This window comes from Salvelinus sp. IW2-2015, linkage group LG30, assembly GCF_002910315.2.
Source record: "Salvelinus sp. IW2-2015 linkage group LG30, ASM291031v2, whole genome shotgun sequence".
In the NCBI taxonomy this organism is placed as follows: Eukaryota; Metazoa; Chordata; class Actinopteri; order Salmoniformes; family Salmonidae; genus Salvelinus; species Salvelinus sp. IW2-2015.
The window spans coordinates 19,378,084-19,399,983 of record NC_036869.1 but is presented as its reverse complement, the minus strand read 5'-3'; the positions used below and the strand labels follow the sequence as shown (position 1 = coordinate 19,399,983).

Below are 21,900 nucleotides of genomic sequence, written 5' to 3'. Positions count from 1 at the left end.
TGCAAATGGATGAATCAAGTAAACGTTTCTAAGTAAAATAGCTCTGGTAACATAATCACTGTCCTCATTACCCTCTCTCCACATTATCCTCAATACCACGTTGAATACTGTGTGTGTGTGTTGCTTGTTGCGTGCGGGCGCGCACTTGCGTGAGTGTAATCGCCAACCCAACTGGGTGTCCCCGCTTGCTTCTGTGTCGTGTGTTTTTGGCTGTCTCCTCGCAACAGTAGAACGTCTTCACTCGCAACTCTCCACGGTCATGCTGTCTCTCCCTCGCTCTGTGTGGCGCTCTCCCCCCGCTCCCCCACATCTCACGCATCTCGCGCGCCGTCCTCAGTATAGCCCATTCAACCGATTCTCCGCAGTGCTGAAATAGAGAGTGAGTGAAAGGAGGGGGGGCAAAAGAGAGAGAGATAGAGAGAGAAGCGAGGGGGCGATACGGGGAAACACACGAGAGAGAGTCAGACAGAGAGAAAGAGAGAGAGAGAGAGAGCGAGGGAGAGGGGGGCGCAAAAGGAAAACTGCACAATCTGAAAAGGCTCCCTAGCGCGCGGATCTTTCGACGGCTGCACCATTCATTTGGACTGTCGGAAAGGGTGAGTAGTTCCTTGTGAGTATGTGTCATCATTGCGCTATACAAATTACCATTAATTTAATAAACCGGCTTAAAAAATGTCTCATCATAGTTTTCATTTKGGGTTATAGCAGTTCACACGTTTCGTGGTTATGTCGGTCTGTCAGAGTGTTGTGGGCTACAGTCAGTCTGTCTGTAACATTTGCTGCRTCTATTTAGTCTGGCTGAATACACACAGGAAATGCATTCAACTGACATTTGGGTTTGAAATTCTGAAAAAGCACTGTCTGCCGTTGTATAATATACTGCCTCGGGTCTCTCTCCCTCTCTCTCTCGCTCGCTCCCCGCAAGATGTGCGTGTGGTAGGCTCTGAGAATGTTATCTTTATGAATATTTCCTTCCCATGACATGTCTTGGTGATTAGAATAATTTGCGTGTCGCATTTGCCACTGGCGAGCGTTGTTCAATGCAGTGCTATAGGCGCACTGGAGTGAGTGGTAAAGCTCTATGTGGATGTGTGAAGAGAGGGGGAATCAATTTTGATATGTAGTTGGTATGGGAGACAAAAAAGTCATGCCTGTTACTTGGGGAACCTGAGGGGAAGATGGTGGTATATGATGTGTTGGCTGATAGCTAGTTGTTGTGTATCTGGGTATGTGCATGTTTTAAAAATCGTGTGTGTGTGTGTGTGGTGTGTGTTGTGTTGTGTGTGTGTGTGTGTGTGTGTGTGTGTGTGTGTGTGTGTGTGTGTGTGTGTGTGTGTTGTGTGTGTGTGTGTCGAGTTTTTGATGGGAGTGTGACAGGAGGAAAGAGAAGGGGAGGAAGAGAGATAGAGAGCGAAGAAGTGGGAAAAAAGTGTGGCTCTGGGTGTCCACTTGAAATGTTTGGATGGGTTTTTCGCTTTATTTAACTAGGCAAGTCAGTTAAGAACAATTTCTTATTTACAATGATTGCCTACCGGGAACAGTGTGTTAACTGACTTGTTCAAAGGAAGAATGTCAGCTTGGGGTTATGATCGGCTATGAAAAGCAACTGACATTTACTCCTGAGGTGCTGACTGTTGCACCCTCGACAACTACTGTGATTATTATTATTTGACCATGCTGGTCATTTATGAACATTTGAACATCTTGGCCATGTTCTGTTATAATCTCCACCCGGCACAGCCAGAAGAGGCTGGCCACCCTCATAGCCTGGTTCCTCTCTAGGTGTCTTCCTAGGTTGTTTTTCCTAGCCATCGTGCTTCTACACCTGCATTGCTTGCTGTTTGGGGTTTTAGGCTGGGTTTCTGTACAGCACTTGAGATATCAGCTGATGTAAGAAGGGCTATATAATATACATTTTATTTGATTTTGGGGATTTGATCCAGCAACCTTTCAGTTACGGCCAACGCTCTAACACAAGGCTACCTGGCCGAACGCTCTAACCACTGGGTACCTGCCGCCGGGTTTATTCCTGTCTCTTTCAGACAGTCTTAATAGCTTCAATGCCTCAGCTATAATGCTAAAGAAAACAGTCATGGCTGTTCCATGTATTTGTGAATGGTGGTTGGTGCCTGTAACTGTAGGTATAGGAATGGTGGTTGGTGCTTGTACTGTAGGTATAGGAATGGTGGTTGGTGCCTGTACACTGTAGGTATAGGAATGGTGGTTGGTGCCTGTAACTGTAGGGTATAGGAATGGTGGTTGGTGCTGTAACTGTAGGTATAGGAATGTGTGGTTGGTGCCTGTAATGTAGGTATAGGCAATGGTGGTTGGTGCCTGTAACTGTAGGTATAGGAATGGTGGTTGGTGCCTGTAACTGTAGGTATAAGGAATGGTGGTTGGTGCCTGTAACTGTAGTATAGGAATGGTGGTTGGTGCCTGTAACTGTAGGTATAGGAATGGTGGTTGGTGCCTGTAACTGTAGGTATAGAATGGTGTTGGTGCCTGTAACTGTAGGTATAGGAATGGTGGTTGGTGCCTGTACCGTAGGTATAGGAATGGTGGTTGGTGCCTGTAACTGTAGGTATAGGAATGGTGGTTGGTGCCTGTAACTGTAGGTATAGAATGGTGGTTGGTGCTGTAACTGTAGGTATAGGAATGGTGTTGGTGCCTGTAATGTAGGTAAGGTTAATGGTGGTTGGTGCCTGTAACTGTAGGTATAGGAATGGTGGTTGGTGCCTGTAACGTAGGTATAGGAATGGTGGTTGGTGCCTGTAACCGTAGGTATAGGAATGGTGGTTGGTGCCTGTAACTGTAGGTATATAATGGTGGTTGGTGCCTGTAACTTAGGTATAGGAATGGTGGTTGGTGCCGTTCGTAGGTATAGAATGGTGCTGTAACTGTGTATAGGACTGGGTGGTTGGTGTGGGTAACCTAGTATAAAGTTGGCCTGTAACTTAGGTTAGGAATGGTGGTTGGTGCCTGTAACTGTAGGTAAAGTTGGCCATGTACAGGCATGTGGCACTCCTGTGTGTGTGTGTAGGCTGAGTCAGAGCGCTTGGATTCTCCTAACATTATTCGGGCCAAGGTCTTTCCCCAGACATGTCTCCCCCCCCCCCCAATCTCTCTTTCTCTCTTTCTATCTCTCCATATTTCTCCCCCTACAGTTTATCTTCCCTCATTGAACACATTTGATGTTGATTATCGCTGTCATTCATGCATTTTAATGCACTGCACTCTGTACATGCATACAATGTACTGCACTTTGTACATTACTGTGCTGTTCATGTACTTTCTCCTGTACGTGGTTCTTATCATTCAAGAGGCTGATGTCAGACCACCTACTTTTCCATCCCTGCTTTAAATACTGCATTCTTCATGCCAGTTGGCCGAGCCTGTTGACAGGGGGAACATATTGCCGCCTCAACAGAAAACGACACCCCATCCTGAGCCTTCCCTGGCCGCTTAGCTGGGAATACCATCTGTAGGGCTGGTCCCGCTGCCTTGGGAGTTGTAGTTTCTGTACCACTCAGCAGTTGTCTTGGTCCACTGGACCCATGATCGCTCCAAATTGCCTCATCCATCCCTTCTTTCCCTTCCTCTTTCCATCATGCTGTACTACGATGTTTAATGCAATGCTGTTCTAGGGAGACAATGCACAATGAAGCGCTGTGCCTCTGCATAGTATACCAAGTATTTCTCCCGATTTGATTCTATAAACTGCAGAAGCCCGAAGCACACATTAAAACATGTAGCTGTGTGTCCTTGAAAGTGGCTGGATCTGCTAAATGTCATTGAGAGAACCCTAGTCCCATTTGACTGTACCTAATATGTATATCATAACACCTCTATTACATGGTCATAACACATTCATTAGAATTACATGAGACCTGTCATAACACGTCATGGCGGTTCATGTCAAGTTATACCACTGTCATGACACGTGGAACATTTTCAACACCAATTTTTCTTATGCATGCTGACATTGGATTCACCACTAATGACCTATCATGACATGTTAAGATAATGGATAATGTGATTCTTATCACAACCCTATAATGCTGTGTGCTACAGGGCACAATACCTCAAGTAAAGTGCCTATTCCCTGAATTATTCACTGGTGGACGGTCTTAATTAATCAAACTTATTAATATTATTACCAGTGGTGGAAAAAGTACTTAATTCTTATACTTGAGTTAAAGGTAACATACCTTAAATGACTCAAGTAAAAGTGAGTCACCCAGTAAAATGCTACTTGAGTAAAAGTCTAAAAGTATTTGGTTTTAAATATACTTAAGTATCAAAAGTAAAAGTATAAATCATTGCAAATTACTTATATTAAGCAAACCAGACAGCACAATTTTCTTGTTTTTTATTTAGTTATAGACAGCCAGGGTCACACTCCAACACTCAGATAGCATTTACAAACTAAGCATTTGTGTTCAGTGAGTCCGTCAGATCAGAGACAGTAGGGATGACCAGGGATGTTCTCTTAATAAGTGCATGAATTGGACCATTTTCCTGTCCTGCAAAGCATTCAAAATGTAATGAGTACATTTGGGTGTCAGGGAAAATGTATGGAGTAAAAAGTACMTAATCTTCTTTAGGAATGTAGTAAAGTAAAGTAAAAGTAAAAGTTGTCAAAAATATAAATAGTAAAGTAAAGTACAGATACTGAAAAAAACGACTTAAGTAGTATTTAAAGTATTTTTACTTAAGTACTTTACACCACTGATTATTACACACTTATTAACATCTGTATATTAATGACCCCAAATGACTGCCTTAATTAATAAGCCTAGCTAATTCATTAAGTCTGAAGTTTGTTAATTAAGATACAAAAAGGAGCTAACCCAGTACAGTAGTGTGCTTGGACCCAGACATGAGACTATAGGCAAGTAGTGTCCTTGGTTTTACACTATCTAGTTGTCTGGTATTTCAGCACCTCACTAGTGGACAGCTCCACACTCTAACCATGACCTCAAACATATTCCCCCTCAGCCACACACTCTCTCTCCACGTCACCCCCCCACTCTCTCTCCAAACTCTTAGTTTTATGCTATCTATTTTTCTGTTATTTCAGCACAATACTAGTGGACAGATCCACACTCTCACTGATCACAAACATTATTCCCTTGAAGCTTCTCTCTCTCTCTCTCTCTCCAAACTTTCCTCTACTGATCACTTCTTTTATTTGTCCCTTCCTCCATTGATTCCCTCCCTCCTTCATGCTATAACATAAAGCACCATTCACTTAATCTATGAAGATTAACATGAAATAAGTTTGCTAATATTGTTGATTGTTAATTGCACAATTGACAGTTACAGCCATCAAATTAGTAGTAGTTGTTTGAAGGATAATACAAAAAAACTGGTGCAAATGAATGTTGCAAACTCATCATTCTATTTATTGTCATCACATCAATTCAGGCAATTTATCGCAATATGAATTTTTGTCCATATCGCCCAGCTCTACTGGAACCTAACTGAGGCTGCAGCATGGGAATTGTGGTTTATTCTGTAGGCTTTAACTACAAAGGGAATCTCATCCACCCCAATGCCCCATCTTAGAGAAACATAGAGTGGCTTGCAAAAATATTCACCCGCTTTGGCATTTTTCCTATTTTGTTGCCTTACAACCTGGAATTAAAATGTATTTTTTGGGGGTTCGTATCATTTCATTTACACAACATGCCTACCACTTTGAAGATGCAAAATATTTTGGGGGTGAAACAAACAAGAAATAAGACAAAAAAAACAGAAAACTTGAGCGTGCATAACTATTCACCCCCCAAAGTCAATACTTTGTAGAGCCACCTTTTGCAGCAATTACAGCTGCAAATCTCTTGGGGTATGTCTCTATAGGCTTGGCACATCTAGCCACTGGGATTTTTGCCCATTCTTCAAGGCAAAACTGCTCCAGCTCCTTCAAGTTGGATGGGTTCCGCTGGTGTACAACAATCTTTAAGTGATACCACAGATTCTCAATTGGATTGAGGTCTGGGCTTTGACGAGGCCATTCCAAGACATTTAATGTTTCCCCTTAAATCACTTGAGTGTTGCTTTAGCAGTATGCTTAGGGTCATTGTCCTGTTGGAAGGTGAACCTCCGTCCCAGTCTCAAATCTCTTGAAGACTGAAACAGGTTTCCCTCAAGAATTTCCCTGTATTTAGTGCCATCCATCATTCCTTCAATTCTGACCAGTTTCCCAGTCCCTGCCGATGACAAACATACCCACAGCATGATGCTGCCACCACCATCCTTCACTGTGGGGATGGTGTTCTCGGGGTGATGAGAGGTGTTGGGTTTGCGCCAGACATAGCGTTTTCCTTGATGTCCAAAAAGCTCAATTTTAGTCTCATCTAACCAGAGTACCATCTTCCATATGTTTGGGGAGTCTCCCACATGCCTTTTGGCGAACACCAAACGTGTTTGCTTATTTTTTTTCTTTAAGCAATGGCTTTTTTCTGGCCACTCTTCCGTAAAGCCCAGCTCTTTGGAGTGTACGGCTTAATGTGGTCCTATGGAGAGATACTCCAATCTCCGCCGTGGAGCTTTGCAGCTCCTTCAGGGTTATCTTTGGTCTCTTTGTTGCCTCTCTGATTAATGCCCTCCTTGCCTGGTCTGTGAGTTTTGGTTGGTGGCCCTCTCTKGGCAGGTTTGTTATGGTGCCATATTCTTTCCATTTTTTAATAAAGGATTTAATGGTGCTGCGTGGGATGTTCAAAGTTTTGGATATTTTTTTATAACCCAACCCTGATCTGTACTTCTCCACAACTTTGTCCCTGACCTGTTTGGAGAGCTCCTTGGTCTTCATGGTGCTGCTTGCTTAGTGGTGCTTCTTGCTTAGTGCTGTTGGAGACTCTGGGGTCTTTCAGAACAGGTGTGTATATATACTGAGATCATGTGACAGATCATGTGACACTTAGATTGCACACAGGTGGACTTTATTTAACTAATTATGTGACTTCTGAAGGTAATTGGTTACACCAGATCTTATTTAGGGTCTTCATATCAAAGGGGGTGAATACATATGCACATACAACTTAACGTTTTTTCTTTATTAGAATTCTTTGAAACAAGTAATTTCTTTCATTTCACCTCACCAATTTGGACTATTTTGTGTATGTCCATTACATGAAATCCAAATAAAAATCAATTTAAATTACAGGTTGTAATGCAACAAAATAGGAAAAATGCCAAGGAGGGTGAATACTTTTGCAAGGCACTGTAGGTCTCTTCATGTTACTGAAACCAAGTGTGTTTCAAGGGAATGATGAATCAAGGGAATTGATCTTTCTCATATCTTCAAAATGTTAGCGCACACAATGAATGACCCATGAGGCACTGACCCTGGCCACGTTCCATGCCTCTTACTCAATGTACTCTGTACTTAATGTGTTCCATCCATAAGGCCAGATGGTATCTATTACCCTATCCACACATTGTGCCGTCCCGAACAAACTGTGCTGGCCTGGATATTTTCTTTTCATATTGTGCTTTTCAGAACGTTTCCAACAACTATTGTTGTATTGGCTTGGCTCGGTTGCTCAGTAGTGTGAAAAGCCCTTAAATCTACAGGGAATTGGACGTTTTACTACAAATGATCAAAGTATCTGTTTGAGACTGCGGTCATCACTCTCTCTGGCTGCCATGTCTAACACGCACAGTCAACATTGTTTATACAGAAGAAGCCTCTTCTCAGTTCCCATTCAAATTCATCTTCACATTCTGTTTGACCTTGCAGACACAAGTATGTGTCATACACAAATACTGAGCACCACAGTTGCACCTCCTTACCACCTCCTCCTCTATCCTATCACCGGTGGTTGCCTTGAGGGAATCTTGACACGTACACAGTCCCCCCTTTACCCTCGGTCACTCTCTCCTTGAGGTGACAATGTTTATTCAACGACTTTCTGAAGGTCTGGGTTGACTGGGTTCACGCGAGGTAGGCAGGCCGGGGCTGCTTTTTACCATATCAAATATTTGTAACTGGTGAGTCATCATGAGTGAGAAAAATCCATTGTGACATTGCTGAATGTGCACTGCTGCATCTCAAAGCAGTGATGAGGTCATTCGTTCGGCACCACGGTAGCTCTCCTCCTCTCCTCCCCGTGCAGGTTTTTMTTTTTTTMTTTCTTCTCACCAGTGAAGCTTTTGAGTGAGAAAAGCCACACAGTTATCAGTGGAGGAGCCTCACCTCTAATTTGCTGCACGCTGCTCCGTGATGGTGAGGTCATTTCCACTCACTGTCACAGCGGGCTGGGCAGTCATGTGGTCCCTGTGTTGATTTTATCGCTGGTTATGTATTCACTGTTACACTATACCTATAGCCTAGTTAAACCAGACTGAATCACCATTGAGTGCAGCATTCTGCCTGGTTTAACCAAGCTAGTATTTACCAGATAGGTACCAGTAGTTACCGTATGTAGCCACACTGGTGGATAAGCCTCCACTTCCCTCAATCTTTGCTATTTTAAGATGAGTTGACGACAGACCAACGAGGTGATGCTGGTTATTTATCTTCAATGAAATGTGAAGCATTGTGATAGAAGGGATCTTTCAGCCATGTGGAGAAGCGTTCTCTTCATTTTTCTCAACGCTAGAGTGGTTCCTCCACTGTAAGTTTGTCTCTGTTGAGTTATCCTGATGAGAAAACCCACCAGGGGAGAGGTCAACTCCATTTCAACCAGGGTTTCCATTCATATACTGAATTAGCTGAACTGAAATAGGCTCGACCCTAAACCTCACCTGTCCTCTCACCTCCTCTCTCCTCTTTCTTATCCTCTCTCCTCAGACGAGCATGTTTAGCACGCGAGCACTCACGCTCCTGTCCTCGGTGTTTGGGGCATGCGGCCTGCTCCTGGTGGGCGTGGCTGTGTCCACAGACTACTGGCTGCTGATGGAGGAGGGCGTCATTTTGCAGCAGAACCAGAGCATGGAGGTCAGGATGGCCCTGCACTCCGGCATGTGGAGGGTCTGCTTCGTGGCAGGTATGCCGAAAAAGACACATTTCGTCTATATGTACAGAAGCATGCATAAACAAATAGTATACATATTTACACATAATACTTTGTGGCAGGTTTTGTGTGAGGAAAGCAATACGCATAAACAGTAGTTCATATGTACAGAAGCACATCTACACATACATTATTGTAATGCTTTGTGGCAGATACTGGAATAAACATAGTCTATATTTCAGATTTCATTCCTTAACACACACACACATATTATTGTTACCCCATTGTCTTACGTCAGATCGTGTCACTCATATGCGATGCCCGTCGCTCAACGGTTGTCACTAGTTACCACAGCCATAAAGTCAAAATTGGCTATATCGTAAAAATGTATGAAAATAAAAATGAGCTTTTTGCTCTTAATTTAAGTTTAGGGTTAGGCATAATGTTAGCTGTGTGGTTAAGGAGTGTAGCACCCATTTCCCAAAGCCAGAAACGCATACACTGAGTGTACAAAACTTTCCATTACATAGACTGACCAGGTGAAATCTATGATCCCATATTGATGTAACCTGTTAAATCCACTTCAATCAGTGTAGATGAAGGGGAGGAGACTGGGTAAAGAAGGATTTTTAAACCTTGAGACAATCAAGACATGGATTGTGTGTGTGCCATTCAGAGCGTGAATGGGGAAGACAAAAGATTTAAGTACCTTTGAAAAGGTTATGGTATGCCAGGCACACCGGTTTGAGTGTGTCAAGAACTGCAGCGTTGCTGGGTTTTTCACGCTCAACAGTTTCCCGTGTGTATCAAGAATGGTCCACCACCCAAAATACATACAGCCAACTTGACACAACTGTGCGAAGCATTGGAGTCAACATGGGCCAGCATCCCTGTGGAACGCTTTCGACCTCGAATAATTGAGGCTGTTCTGAGGGCAAAAGGGAGTGCAACACAATATTAGAACGGTTTTCCTAATGTCTTGTACACTCAGTGTATAATTAAGCTATAAAGCACCAGGTGGTGTGGTGTATATAGCCAATATACCATGGCAAAGGGCTGTTCTTAGGCAGTGTCCCATTTTAAACATTTGATGTGTCTGAAGGTAAACTCTGCCTACCCGGCGGGCCCGGAGACCTGATCAAGTGCACCTATAGGCCTACCACTGGCCAATCAGATAGCTCAGATCACCGTGTCTGCCGTATTACKTCATTGGTCTGAAGCTTCTACGAGCCCACAGCGAAGTTGGTAGTCGACTCTACAATGGGAGATTTCAAACTTTAAAAACCAAGACTAGCGAGAAAGACTGTCAACTAATACRGCAAAGAACCACTGTTTTTATGAATGTTTAATATTTTATTCATCACTGTCAACACTTTTTTCAACACGAGCCATAAAACGTCCTCTCCCTATCCGCTCGCGCTTGTGTCTTTTTCATATCGAGGAATATTTCACTCATCTCTGGTCAGATGAGTTACAACATGAATTGATGCATGAGTCAGAAATAATGTGTGAATCGAGTTTGGCAATCAGCTCGAAGAAGGTGTCCCCTTTTTGGTCAGTCAGCACTCAGCGGAGGGAGAGCTGAGGGAAGGTGAGAGGCAGCCTCTCCGCTGCTCTCGCTCTCGCTCTCCCTCCACTGAGCCTGACCATCAGAGGCACCATCAGTCCAGTAGAAAAAAAAAAGATTTTCATTCATGCCTCACAAGTAATACACAAATGATATATTACCAGTGTGATGATAATTGGCAGGGTAATTCAAGAATAGCCAATATGCAGTGATAATCTATTGAGCCTGTAGCCTTCGGCACCAACCTCATTGCTACGGAACAGTTTTTAATAGGTTCATGTTGAATAAGCTTACATTTTTTAAAGACATGTTTAAAGAAAAATCAGAGCGGTAGATCTCTGCCTACATTTTGATTCAGAAAGTGATCTCGGCTCAGAAAAGGTTGGTGACCGCTGAGAGAGGGCACCTCGAAGATATTCCATACACTGGACTGATGGCATATTTTAGGAACGGAATATGTGGGGTCTGCACGTTGCGGTAACGTTGTGATACGTGGCCTGCCTAGTGGAGGCTAAACTGAAATGCGACAATTCGGCCAAGGATCCGACTGCGGATTTGGTGGCATTTCTGAGAAGCCCTGGAGCCAAACTTTCTTTGGATGGGTGCATTGTGGATTTTGCTCAATGGGATTTTTTTATTTTAGGATCAATCGCTATTTTCTTCCTCCGTATCTGAATGATTTTTTTGTTATTTCTTTCTAGTTGGCAAAATAAGTAAGCTAGATTTTTTGGTGTGTGCTGCCATGTCAATAACATAGCTACATTTGTTACTGGTATGGGCTAGTGAGTATCCTAAACCCAGCTAGCTAAACAGATAGCCGGAAGTTAAAACAGGGTAGAGAGGGAGAGGTGAAATTATGATGAAATTACATTGTTATTCTATAAAGAGTGTAATTGTGTCAATATGTTGTGAATATTGTAGAAAAATCCTCACAGCCGTTTTCCATACTACAAATGTAAGTGCCACTTGGTGTGCACCAGTTTACCATCTACAGTCAATATGTTCTGAGTTTTTTTGCGTTCTGAGCTTTTCGACAGTGTTCGTGGTTTTTATATGCAGGGAGCATMAATTGTACAATTCTAAACTAAGAAATCGTTTTCCAAGTTAGAACTCATGTATATTAGTTAACATACAGCACCAACTACATAAATATCTGATAGGGCTACCTGGACTATAAGAAGAGAAATTGTAGAAATAAACTGAGTTTGGCCATAATTATGATTTTGTGGCTATGGTAACTAGTGAAGATCTCTCAACCAATCTGTCTTGTAGACGTGGAACTCATCCCAAAAATGTTGGATTCCCAAGCATCCGCCATTCAAAAATTAAAACATAGTTCGTTTTTTTTTTTTTTACATCATTGTGCTCTCGTATGACTCTATGAAATAGGCAGAATAGCTGGCTAAATTATATCACACGCCGTGACAGGGATTTAATACCTTGCGAGAAAATAAAAACAAAGTCTTGCTAAAATGATGTGCAACCACGTCGGTCTCCATGACTTGATCAGCTGTTTAGCCAACTTGTTGCAATTGCAGCTAGCTTACTAAGACAATGGTTAGCTAGCTAGTGTGAAGGATGGTTTTGTTCTCTTTTTAACAAAAATATATGCCTTATAGAAATAGRACATGTTAATCACAAAACATAGCGTGACTGCAGAAAAGCTGTTGTTAATCTAGGGTGTCGACTGTGCWAACCASAAGGTTGAGACAAGATGGAAAAATGCTGAATAACAAGAAAACAGGAACTGAGCAGTGTAGCCACCAACAACTCGGCTCAAACTTCACAACAAAAACTTCCGGATATCTGGATCCTGTGTGCTGTGAGGCTGGGACCAGCCTGGGCACCACCRATAGGCTAGCAAGTTTAAACCACGTTAAGCCTCTACTGTGAYAGGCCAACTCTAAAGTTTGAACTACATCTGTCACAGTATAAAAGAAGATGTCTGTACTATTTCAGTCAGTTCTCTGCTTTACCCTGCGTGGTGATAGAGTGAACCCGTATATACAAAAATTGCATTTACCATTTATCGTTTATGTTAAATAAAAATACTTAAAGTATATTCGGTGACTCTGAATCACATTTTATCCTGATACCAGATTCGATTGACGCAACCTTTTACACTWGYTCTCTCTATCTTTACTTTCAAATAAACCACTTGCACTGAAGTTGTAGACATGCTGCCCCCAAATTAATAGGGACTGTTATCAGAAATCAGTCCGTAGATTCGCATGTTTCTCCGCGATGGTTACTTTGGGGTCAGCGAGCGCAGCAGCAGCTGGGCTGGCGGCAGATCAGGTGCTGGTTGCTTCTCAAACTTATTTGTTGTGATAAAATAATGTTGCTAAAGTAGCTTGCTAGCTAATGGAGAAAGCACTTGGTGTTTAGCATTGAGTGTGTGGACCAGGTTAGCTTCCTATTCATTTCATACGAAGTGACTGGCTTAGAGCTAACTTAAGCTAGTTGTCGGGCACATTGTCAAAATCAAGAAATACCAAACTTGTAGTTGTAAAATTGAGCGACTTAGACTTCATCAGCAAAAAATCTTCACAATCAATTACGTATTTATTTTTACACTGAGTTTATAATAATTCTGACTATTTGAGGGTGAAGTGGGTTCATTAGGCTATGTCACCTAGGTAATATCAGACAGAGGGAGGCGTAGCGAGAGCCCTTTCTCTTCCCAAAATCTGTCCATGATCCTTAATTATTAAGCAGGTGAGGAGTTTTTGTATGACGTCAACACCCTTCATTGTTCGGGCGGAAACAAAAGCATCTCATCATTATATCTATATCTCTGGTAATATTTATGGCAGCCCATTGTAGCCAGATTACTTTCAAGCTATCCCATTACCCTTTGCGAGATACGAGTAGGGTCTGTCTGCGCACCGCAGACTGGTGGGCGCAGCGTGTAGTACCGATCGAATACACACAGCACCCACCAAGTAGTACCCCGCTAGAGTTGGGTTCAACAGGGTCTGGCTCCAGCAGATATGTCTACTAGCTAGCTAACTAGCTAGTGTGCATGTAGGGACGTAATGCTTGTAGTGATGTAATGCTAGTGGGCGTGGCATGTAATGATGTAATACTAATGGGCTTCGTACTGTTACAAGTACCCTCAATGGCAGTGGGTGTGGAGTGTAGTGGGCACAGCGTGTAGTGGGCACAGCGTGTAGTGGTTACGGCGTGTAGTTACTGCAGTCCGCAGATAGATATTTAAGTGATAATGCCCGAGAAGCCAGTGTTTGGAGGATATATTGGCACTGGTGTTGTTTCGTCAAAGGCCGGCAAACCGTGCCAATATATTGTAATGAAACAGGCAGGGAGCAGGTCTCGAACCCTCGACCTCCTAGCCCGAGGTCCGGCGCGCTATCGACTGTGCCGCAAAAGCATGCTCGTGCGGCAGAGTCGATTTCCGCGCTTATAAACCCAGGGTCGTTACACTATTCTCCAAACACCGGCTTCTCGGGCATTATCACTTTATACAATGGGTTACCAACATAATCAAATAATGATTGACATATTTTCATGAAAAACGTTATTTGGATTAATATATTCATACTTACTTACATACATATTTCATCCTTCCACAAGATATAGTCCCGAAACAAATCTAGGGTTGCTACCCAAGCCGGCTGGTCGTTCGTTCTATTGGTTCGGTTGCCAGAGACGCGACCCAGTTGTTCAGTCTTTTTGTTMTGTATCTACAGACGCGACCCAGTCGTTCGTTCTAAATGTTCCATTGCCATACTGCCTGGCAACATTCTTATCCCTTGTTTGCTAACTAGCCAACTATGGCTAACTTACAGTCATGTCAAACAGTGCAGACAGAATAACAACAGTAACTGCATTTGTTGAAGCTGTTTTCTAGTGATATTTATTTGGATACATCCATAATGAGCACGATTTCGCCTRGCATAGAAAATGTGCTCTCTCGTAAGGACACTGTTGTTCAGAGGAGCTAGCCAACAATACAGCTAACACAATCACTTCAAACTGAAGCTGGAAAGACTGCAAACTAGCTGCAGGTCGTTTTGTTTGATCTTTCTACAATTCAAATTTCTTTGTATATATCCATAAAAATAATGCCAGCTGATTCATGATTTCGACTGGCTGAGAAATGCTGCCTGCCTCTCTCTGGTCCAGACTCCCGACCCCTACACGTTCATTACTATGGGACAGGTGGATTTCGATTTTGAATATTGAAACAATGTTGCAAATTTTGGAGAGACAGAGAGCAAGGTTTATACAAATCTCCACAGTTGAAAACTAAATGTTAGTCTAAAAGAAATGTGAGGTAATGTCTAGATGCTTTTTATAGTTGAGATGAAGTTGATGAGACAGTGGATTGCGCAGTCAGATGGAACAGAGTAAATAGGCAATTTAACGTCATAGATTTAACCGGTGGTAACTTGTGGAATAGACACCGGCTGGAATGTGCTTTTAACCAATCAGCATTCAGGATTAGACCCACCCGTTGTATAACATTGGACAGATCAGTGCACGTGGAATCAACGCGCTATCTGACGTAAGACAATGATTGTTACCCATGACTCAGAGACTTTAGTCTGCTAAAAGGTCAAAGGGAAGGCTTAAGGAAAAATGTGCGCACACCACACCACACAACACAACACACACACACACACACACACACACACACACACCACACACACACACACACACACACACACACACACACACACACACACCAACACACACACACACACACACACACACACACACACACACACACACACACACACACACAACACACACACACCACCACACACACACACACACCCCTTTAGCCAGGGTTATATTGGTGGCCTCCAGGGAATGGCATTGTTTGTGCTGGTGCCTGGTACATAAGGTGAAAGGTGAAAGATGCTACTGTCGTGTTGGAATGTGGCTTTCCTCACTGACTGTTCACCTCTGTGCCACTCTGATTAAGTGTCCCCTCTCTGTCCAAATTCCAGGTTAATGAATTCTTCTCCATTCCACCCCTTGTGTCTCTTCTGCTCATCACATATAAACCTTGATTTCCACTCCTCCCTCTGGGCTCTTCTCTATCTCTCTCTCTCTCTCTCTCTCTCTCTCTCTCTCTCTCTCTCTCTCTCTCTCTCTCTCTCTCTCTCTCTCTCTCTCTCTCTCTCTCTCTCTCTCTCTCTCTCTCTCTCTCTCTCTCTCTCTCTCTCTCTCTCTCTCTCTCTCTCTCTCTCTCTCTCTCTCTCTCTACTCTCTTCTCTCTCTCATTCTTCTCTCTCTCTCCTCTCTCTCTCTCTCTCTCCCTCTCTCAGGACCTGAAAAGGGGAGATGTGTAGCATCAGAATACTTCACCACTGAAGCTGAGATAGATATTGTGACCGAAAACACTGCAAATATACTGAGTAAGTGATGACACCTGACCACAGTGAAAAACATAGAGGATAATAACCCCTGCATGTCATTTCTTTATGCACCAAAAGGCTCTATCCAGGAAACATGATGAGGCAAAATAGTTCCCAACCTCCCAACAAATTCCACAGACATGTGACTAACAGAAATGGAATAATGTGTCCCTGAACACATTATTCCAAGAGGGGGGGTCAAAATCAAAAGTAACAGTCTGTATCTGGTGTGGCCACCAGCTGCATTAAGTACTGCAGTGCATCTCCTCCTCATGGACTGSACCAGATTTGTCAGTTCTTGCTGTGAGATGTTACCCCACTCTTCCACCAAGGCACCTGCAAGTTCCCGTACATTTCTGGGGGGAATGGCCCTAGCCTTCACCCTCCGATCCAACAGGTTCCAGACGTAACGCACAGCGTTGCGATTGCCTGCAATGAGAACAAGCTCAGTCCGATGATGCTGTGACACACCGCCCCAGACCATGACAGACCCTCCACCTCCAATCGATCCTGTGCTGGTGTTGTTACACRTGGTCTGCCACTGCAAGGACGATCAGCTGTCCATCCTGTCTCCCTGTAGTGCTGTCTTAGGCGTCTCACAGTATGGACATTGCAATTTATTGCCCTGGCCACATCTGCAGTCCTCATGCCTCCTTGCAGCATGCCTATGGCACGTTCACGCAGATGAGCAGGGACCCTGGGCATCTTTTTTTGTGTTTTTCAGAGTCAGTAGAAAGGCCTCTTTAGTGTCCTAAGTTTTTATAACTGTGACCTTAATTGCCTACCGTCTGTAAGCTGYATGTGTCWTAACGACCGTTCCACATGTGTATGTCCATTAATTGTTTATGGTTCATTGAACAAGCATGGGAAACAKTGTTTAAACCCTTTGCAATGAAGATCTGTGAAGTTATTTGGATTTTTACGAATTCTCTTTGAAAGACAAGGTCCTGAAAAAGGGATGTTTCTTTTTTTGCTAAGTTTATTTGAATTATTTACGATGTAGAACATTGTGGCCCAAAAGTGGACTGTATAGAYCACAATGGAACCTGACACACTAGGACAAAGGCCATTGACTTTACGACAGTATATTGTTCTATAAAGCATGCTGCAGGCTTATCAAACTGTAGGGAATGATAAACATTTTCTCTTGGGAAGGAATGTTACTTAATCGTTATTTTATATGATTTCCTTTCTTTGTGATTGACAAGTGATACAATTGAATTAGGATGGTGGGGGCTGGTATTAAATAAAGCATGTATTTCTGTACACAATTGCTCCCAATCCCAAGTCAACCTGTGTAACTACTTCATAAAGACTTTATAGTCATGTAAGAAAGCAAGGAAGTGAGGCAGATGACAATCTGTTTCTGTATAATTCATGTGTTCCCTCATTTGAATTAATAACAAATTATTATTTACAATGACAGCAAGAGGCAAAAGGCTTCCTGTGGGGCAGGTGGCGAAGATTAAAAGTGTATGACAAGACAGACAACACACGGAAGACACTTGGCAACAGCACAGATACATCAGCAGACAGTGGAGACAAAGCACATCACGACAGGAGAGACACCACCACAGTACATGACGGGAGACCTATGGCAACAAGACAACATGGCACACGCATTGTTAAGGGCAGACAACAGTACAACAAAATAGGCAGAGACAAAGCACATCACGACAAGCGGGACATCACAACACTACATGATGGGAGATCTATGGCAACAGTGCAAAACATTGTAGGAACAGGCAACAGCATGAGGGACAAGTGGCAGACTACAATACAAGTAACATAGCACTACTGAACAGACAAATAGACAAGGCAACAAATAATTGCAGAGCAAGCAGACAGATATAAAAAAGACACGTAATCAGTAGCCTGAGTTATTGGTTTGCATGTAGTGCAACCAAGCATGATGTTTGCATAACAGCTACAACATAACAGCTACAGCATAACAGCTGCAACATAACAGCTACAGCATAACAGCTACAGAATAACAGCTACAGCATAACAGCTACAGCATTACAGCTACAGCATTACAGCTACAATATAACAGCTACAGCATTACAGCTACAACATAACAGCTACAGCATAACAGCTACAACGTAACATCTACAACATAACAGCTACAGCCATTATCAGCTACAACATACAGCTACAAGTAACGCATAACAGCTACACATAACAGCTCAGCATAAAGCTACAGCATTACAGCTACAAACAGCTAATACAGCAGCTACAGCATAACAGCTACAGCATTACAGCTACAACAGTAAAAGCTACAACATAAAACAGCTACAACTTAAAGTTTACAACATAACAGCTACAAAATAACAGCTACAGCATAAACACTACAACATAACATCTACATCATTACAGCTACAACATAAAACTACAGCTTACAGCTACAATTAAAAGCTACAACATAAAAGCTACAACATAACAGCTACATCATTACAGCTACAGCATTACAGCTACAACATAACAGCTACAGCATTACAGCTACAACATTAACAGCACAGGATAACAGCTACAACATAAACATCTACAGCATAACAGCTACAGCATTAACAGCTACAACATACCAGCTACAGCATAACAGCTACAGCAACTAACAGCTACAGCATTACAGCTACAACATAACAGCTACAACATAAAAAGCTACAGCATAACAGCTACAGCTACAGCATTACAGCTACACCATAACAGCTACAACATAACAGCTACAGCATTACAGCTACAACATAACAGCTACAAACAACATAACAGCTACAGCATAAATGCTACAGCATTACAGCCACAGCATTACAGCTACAACATAACAGCTACAGCATAACAGCTACAGCATTACAGCTACAACATAAAAGCTACAACATAACAGCTACAAACTTAACAGCTACAAAATAACAGCTACAGCATAACAGCTACAGCATAACAGCTACAACATAACAGCTACAGCATTACAGCTACAACATAACAGCTACAACATAAAAGCTACAGCATTACAGCTACAACATACCAGCTACAGACATAACAGCTACAGCATAACATATACAGCATTACAGCTACAACATACCAGCTACAGCATAACATCTAACAAAATAACATCTACAGCTACAGCATAACAGCTACAGCATAACATCTACAGCATTACAGGTACACCATAACATCTACAGCATAACAGCTACAGCATTACAGCTACAACGTAACAGCTACAGCATTACAGCTAACAGCATTACAGCTTCAATATATAGCTACAGCATTACAGCACAACATACCAGCTACAGCATAACAGCTACAGCATTACAGCTACAGCATTACAGCTACAACATAACAGCTAAAGCATAACAGCTACAACATAACAATCTACAACATAACAGCTACAGCATTACAGCTACAGCATTACAGCTACAACATATCAGCTACAGCATTACAGCTACAGCATAACAGCTACAGCATAACAGCTACAGCATTACAGTACACCATAACAGCTACAGCATAACAGCTACAGCATTACAGCTACAGCATTACAGCTACAATATATCAGCTAGCATTACAGCTACAACATACAGCTACAGCATAACAGCTACAGCATTACAGCTACAGCATTACAGCTACAACATAACAGCTAAAGCATAACAGCTACAACATAACATCTACAACATAACAGCTACAGCATTACAGCTACAGCATTACAGCTACAACATATCAGCTACAGCATTACAGCTACAGCATAACAGCTACAGCATAACAGCTACAGCATTACAGCTACACCATAAACAGCTACAGATAAACAGCTACAGCATTACAGCTACAGCATTACAGCTACAACATAAAAGCTACAACATAACAGCTACAACATAACAGACTAAATAACAGCTACAGCATAACAGCTACAGCATAACAGCTACAACATAACAGCTACAGCATTACAGCTACAAACATAACAGCTACAACATAAAAGCTACAGCATTACAGCTACAACATACCAGCTACAGCATAACAGCTACAGCATAACATATACAGCATTACAGCTACAAACATAACAGCTACAGCATAAACATCTACAACATAACATCTACAGCTAAGCATAACAGCTACAGCATAACAGCTACAGCATTACAGCTACAACATAACATCTACAGCATAACAGCTACAGCAATTACAGCTACAACGTAACAGCTACAGCATTACAGCTACAGCATTACAGCTACAGCTTACAGCTACAAATATAACAGCTACAGCATTACACTACAACATACAAGCTACAGCATAACAGCTACAGCATTACAGCTACAACATAACAGCTAAAGCATAACAGCTACAACATAACATCTACAACATAACAGCTACAGCATTACAGCTACAGCATTACAGCTAACACATATCAGCTACAGCATTACAGCTACAGCATAACAGCTACAGCATAACAGCTACAGCATTACAGCTACACCATAACAGCTACAGCATTAACAGCTACAGCATTACAGCTACACCATAAAAGCTACAACATAACAGCTACAACTTAACAGTTACAACATAACATCTACAGCATAAACAGCTACAACATAACAGCTACAACATAACAGCTACAATCATTACAGCTACAGCATTACAGCTACAGCATTACAGCTACAACATACAGCTACACGCATAACAGCTACAGCATAACATATACAGTACTACAGTACAGCATTACAGCTACAACATAACAGCTACATCATAACAGCTACAGCATTAACAGCTACAACATATCAGCTACAGCATAAACAGCTAAGCATAAACAGCTACAGCATACAGCTAAACAACTACCAGCTACAGCATAACAGCTACAGCATTACAGCTAACAAATAAGCTAAAGCACTAACAGCTACAGCATAACAGCTCAGCATACAGCTACACATAACAGCTACAACATAACAGCTACAGCATTACAGCTAAAACATAACAGCTACAACATAACAGCTACAGCATAAATGCTACAGCATTACAGCTACAGCATTACAGCTACAGCTTAACAGCTACAACATAACAGCTACAGCATAACAGCTACAGCATTACAGCTACAACATATCAGCTGCAACATAACAGCTACAGCATTACAGCTACAGACATTGCAGCTACAGCATAACAGCTACAACATAACAGCTACAAACATAACAGCTACAGCATTACAGCTACAGCACAACAGCTACAGCACTACAGCTACACCATAACAGCTTACATCATACAGCTACAGCATACAGCTAAATCATAACAGCTACAGCATAACAGCTACAACATACAGCTACAACATAACAGATACAACATAACAGCTACAGCATAACATCTACAACATTACAGCTACACCATAACAGCTACATCATAACAGCTCGCATAACAGCTAAATCATAACAGCTACAGCATAACAGCTACAACATAACAGCTACAGCATTACATCTACAACATGACAGTAGACATTACAGCTACAGCATACCAGCTAAATCATAACAGCTACAGCATAACAGCTACACGTAAAAGCTACAGCATGGCAGCTACAGCATAACAGCTACAGCATTAACAGCTACAACGTAACAGCTACAGCATTACAGCTACAACGTAACAGCTACAGCATAACATCTACAACATTACAGCTACAACGTAACAGCTACAGCATGACAGCTATACAAGCAGTTACACGCATACAATAACAGCTACACATAACATCTACAGCATTACAGCTACAACATTACAGCTATAGCATAAATCTACACAAACAGCTACAGCATAACATCTACAACATTACAGCTACAGCAACACAGCTACACATAACAGCTACAGCAAAACAGTTACAACATAACAGCTACTATGCAATACTACAAGATACATCTAATCATAAAATCTACAGCATAACATCTACAACATACAAGCTACAGCATTGCAGCTACAGCATAACAGCTACAACATAACAGCTACAGCATAAACAGGCTACAGCATACAGCTACGCATC

The 21,900-nt window shown here is 42.2% G+C and overlaps 1 protein-coding gene across 1 annotated transcript in view; it reads left to right on the top strand.

The window, feature by feature from the left end:
• The first annotated feature begins 225 nt into the window (after nt 1–225).
• LOC111954896 (voltage-dependent calcium channel gamma-7 subunit-like) overlaps nt 226–21,900 on the top strand; it is a 31,154-nt gene continuing 9,479 nt past the window's right edge. Inside the window, exons 1-3 of the mRNA XM_023974815.2 lie at nt 226–596; nt 8,798–8,993; nt 15,825–15,914. Coding sequence (XP_023830583.1) covers nt 8,804–8,993; nt 15,825–15,914 — 280 coding nt within the window. The 5' untranslated portion in view covers nt 226–596; nt 8,798–8,803. The remainder of the gene's footprint in view (nt 597–8,797; nt 8,994–15,824; nt 15,915–21,900) is intronic.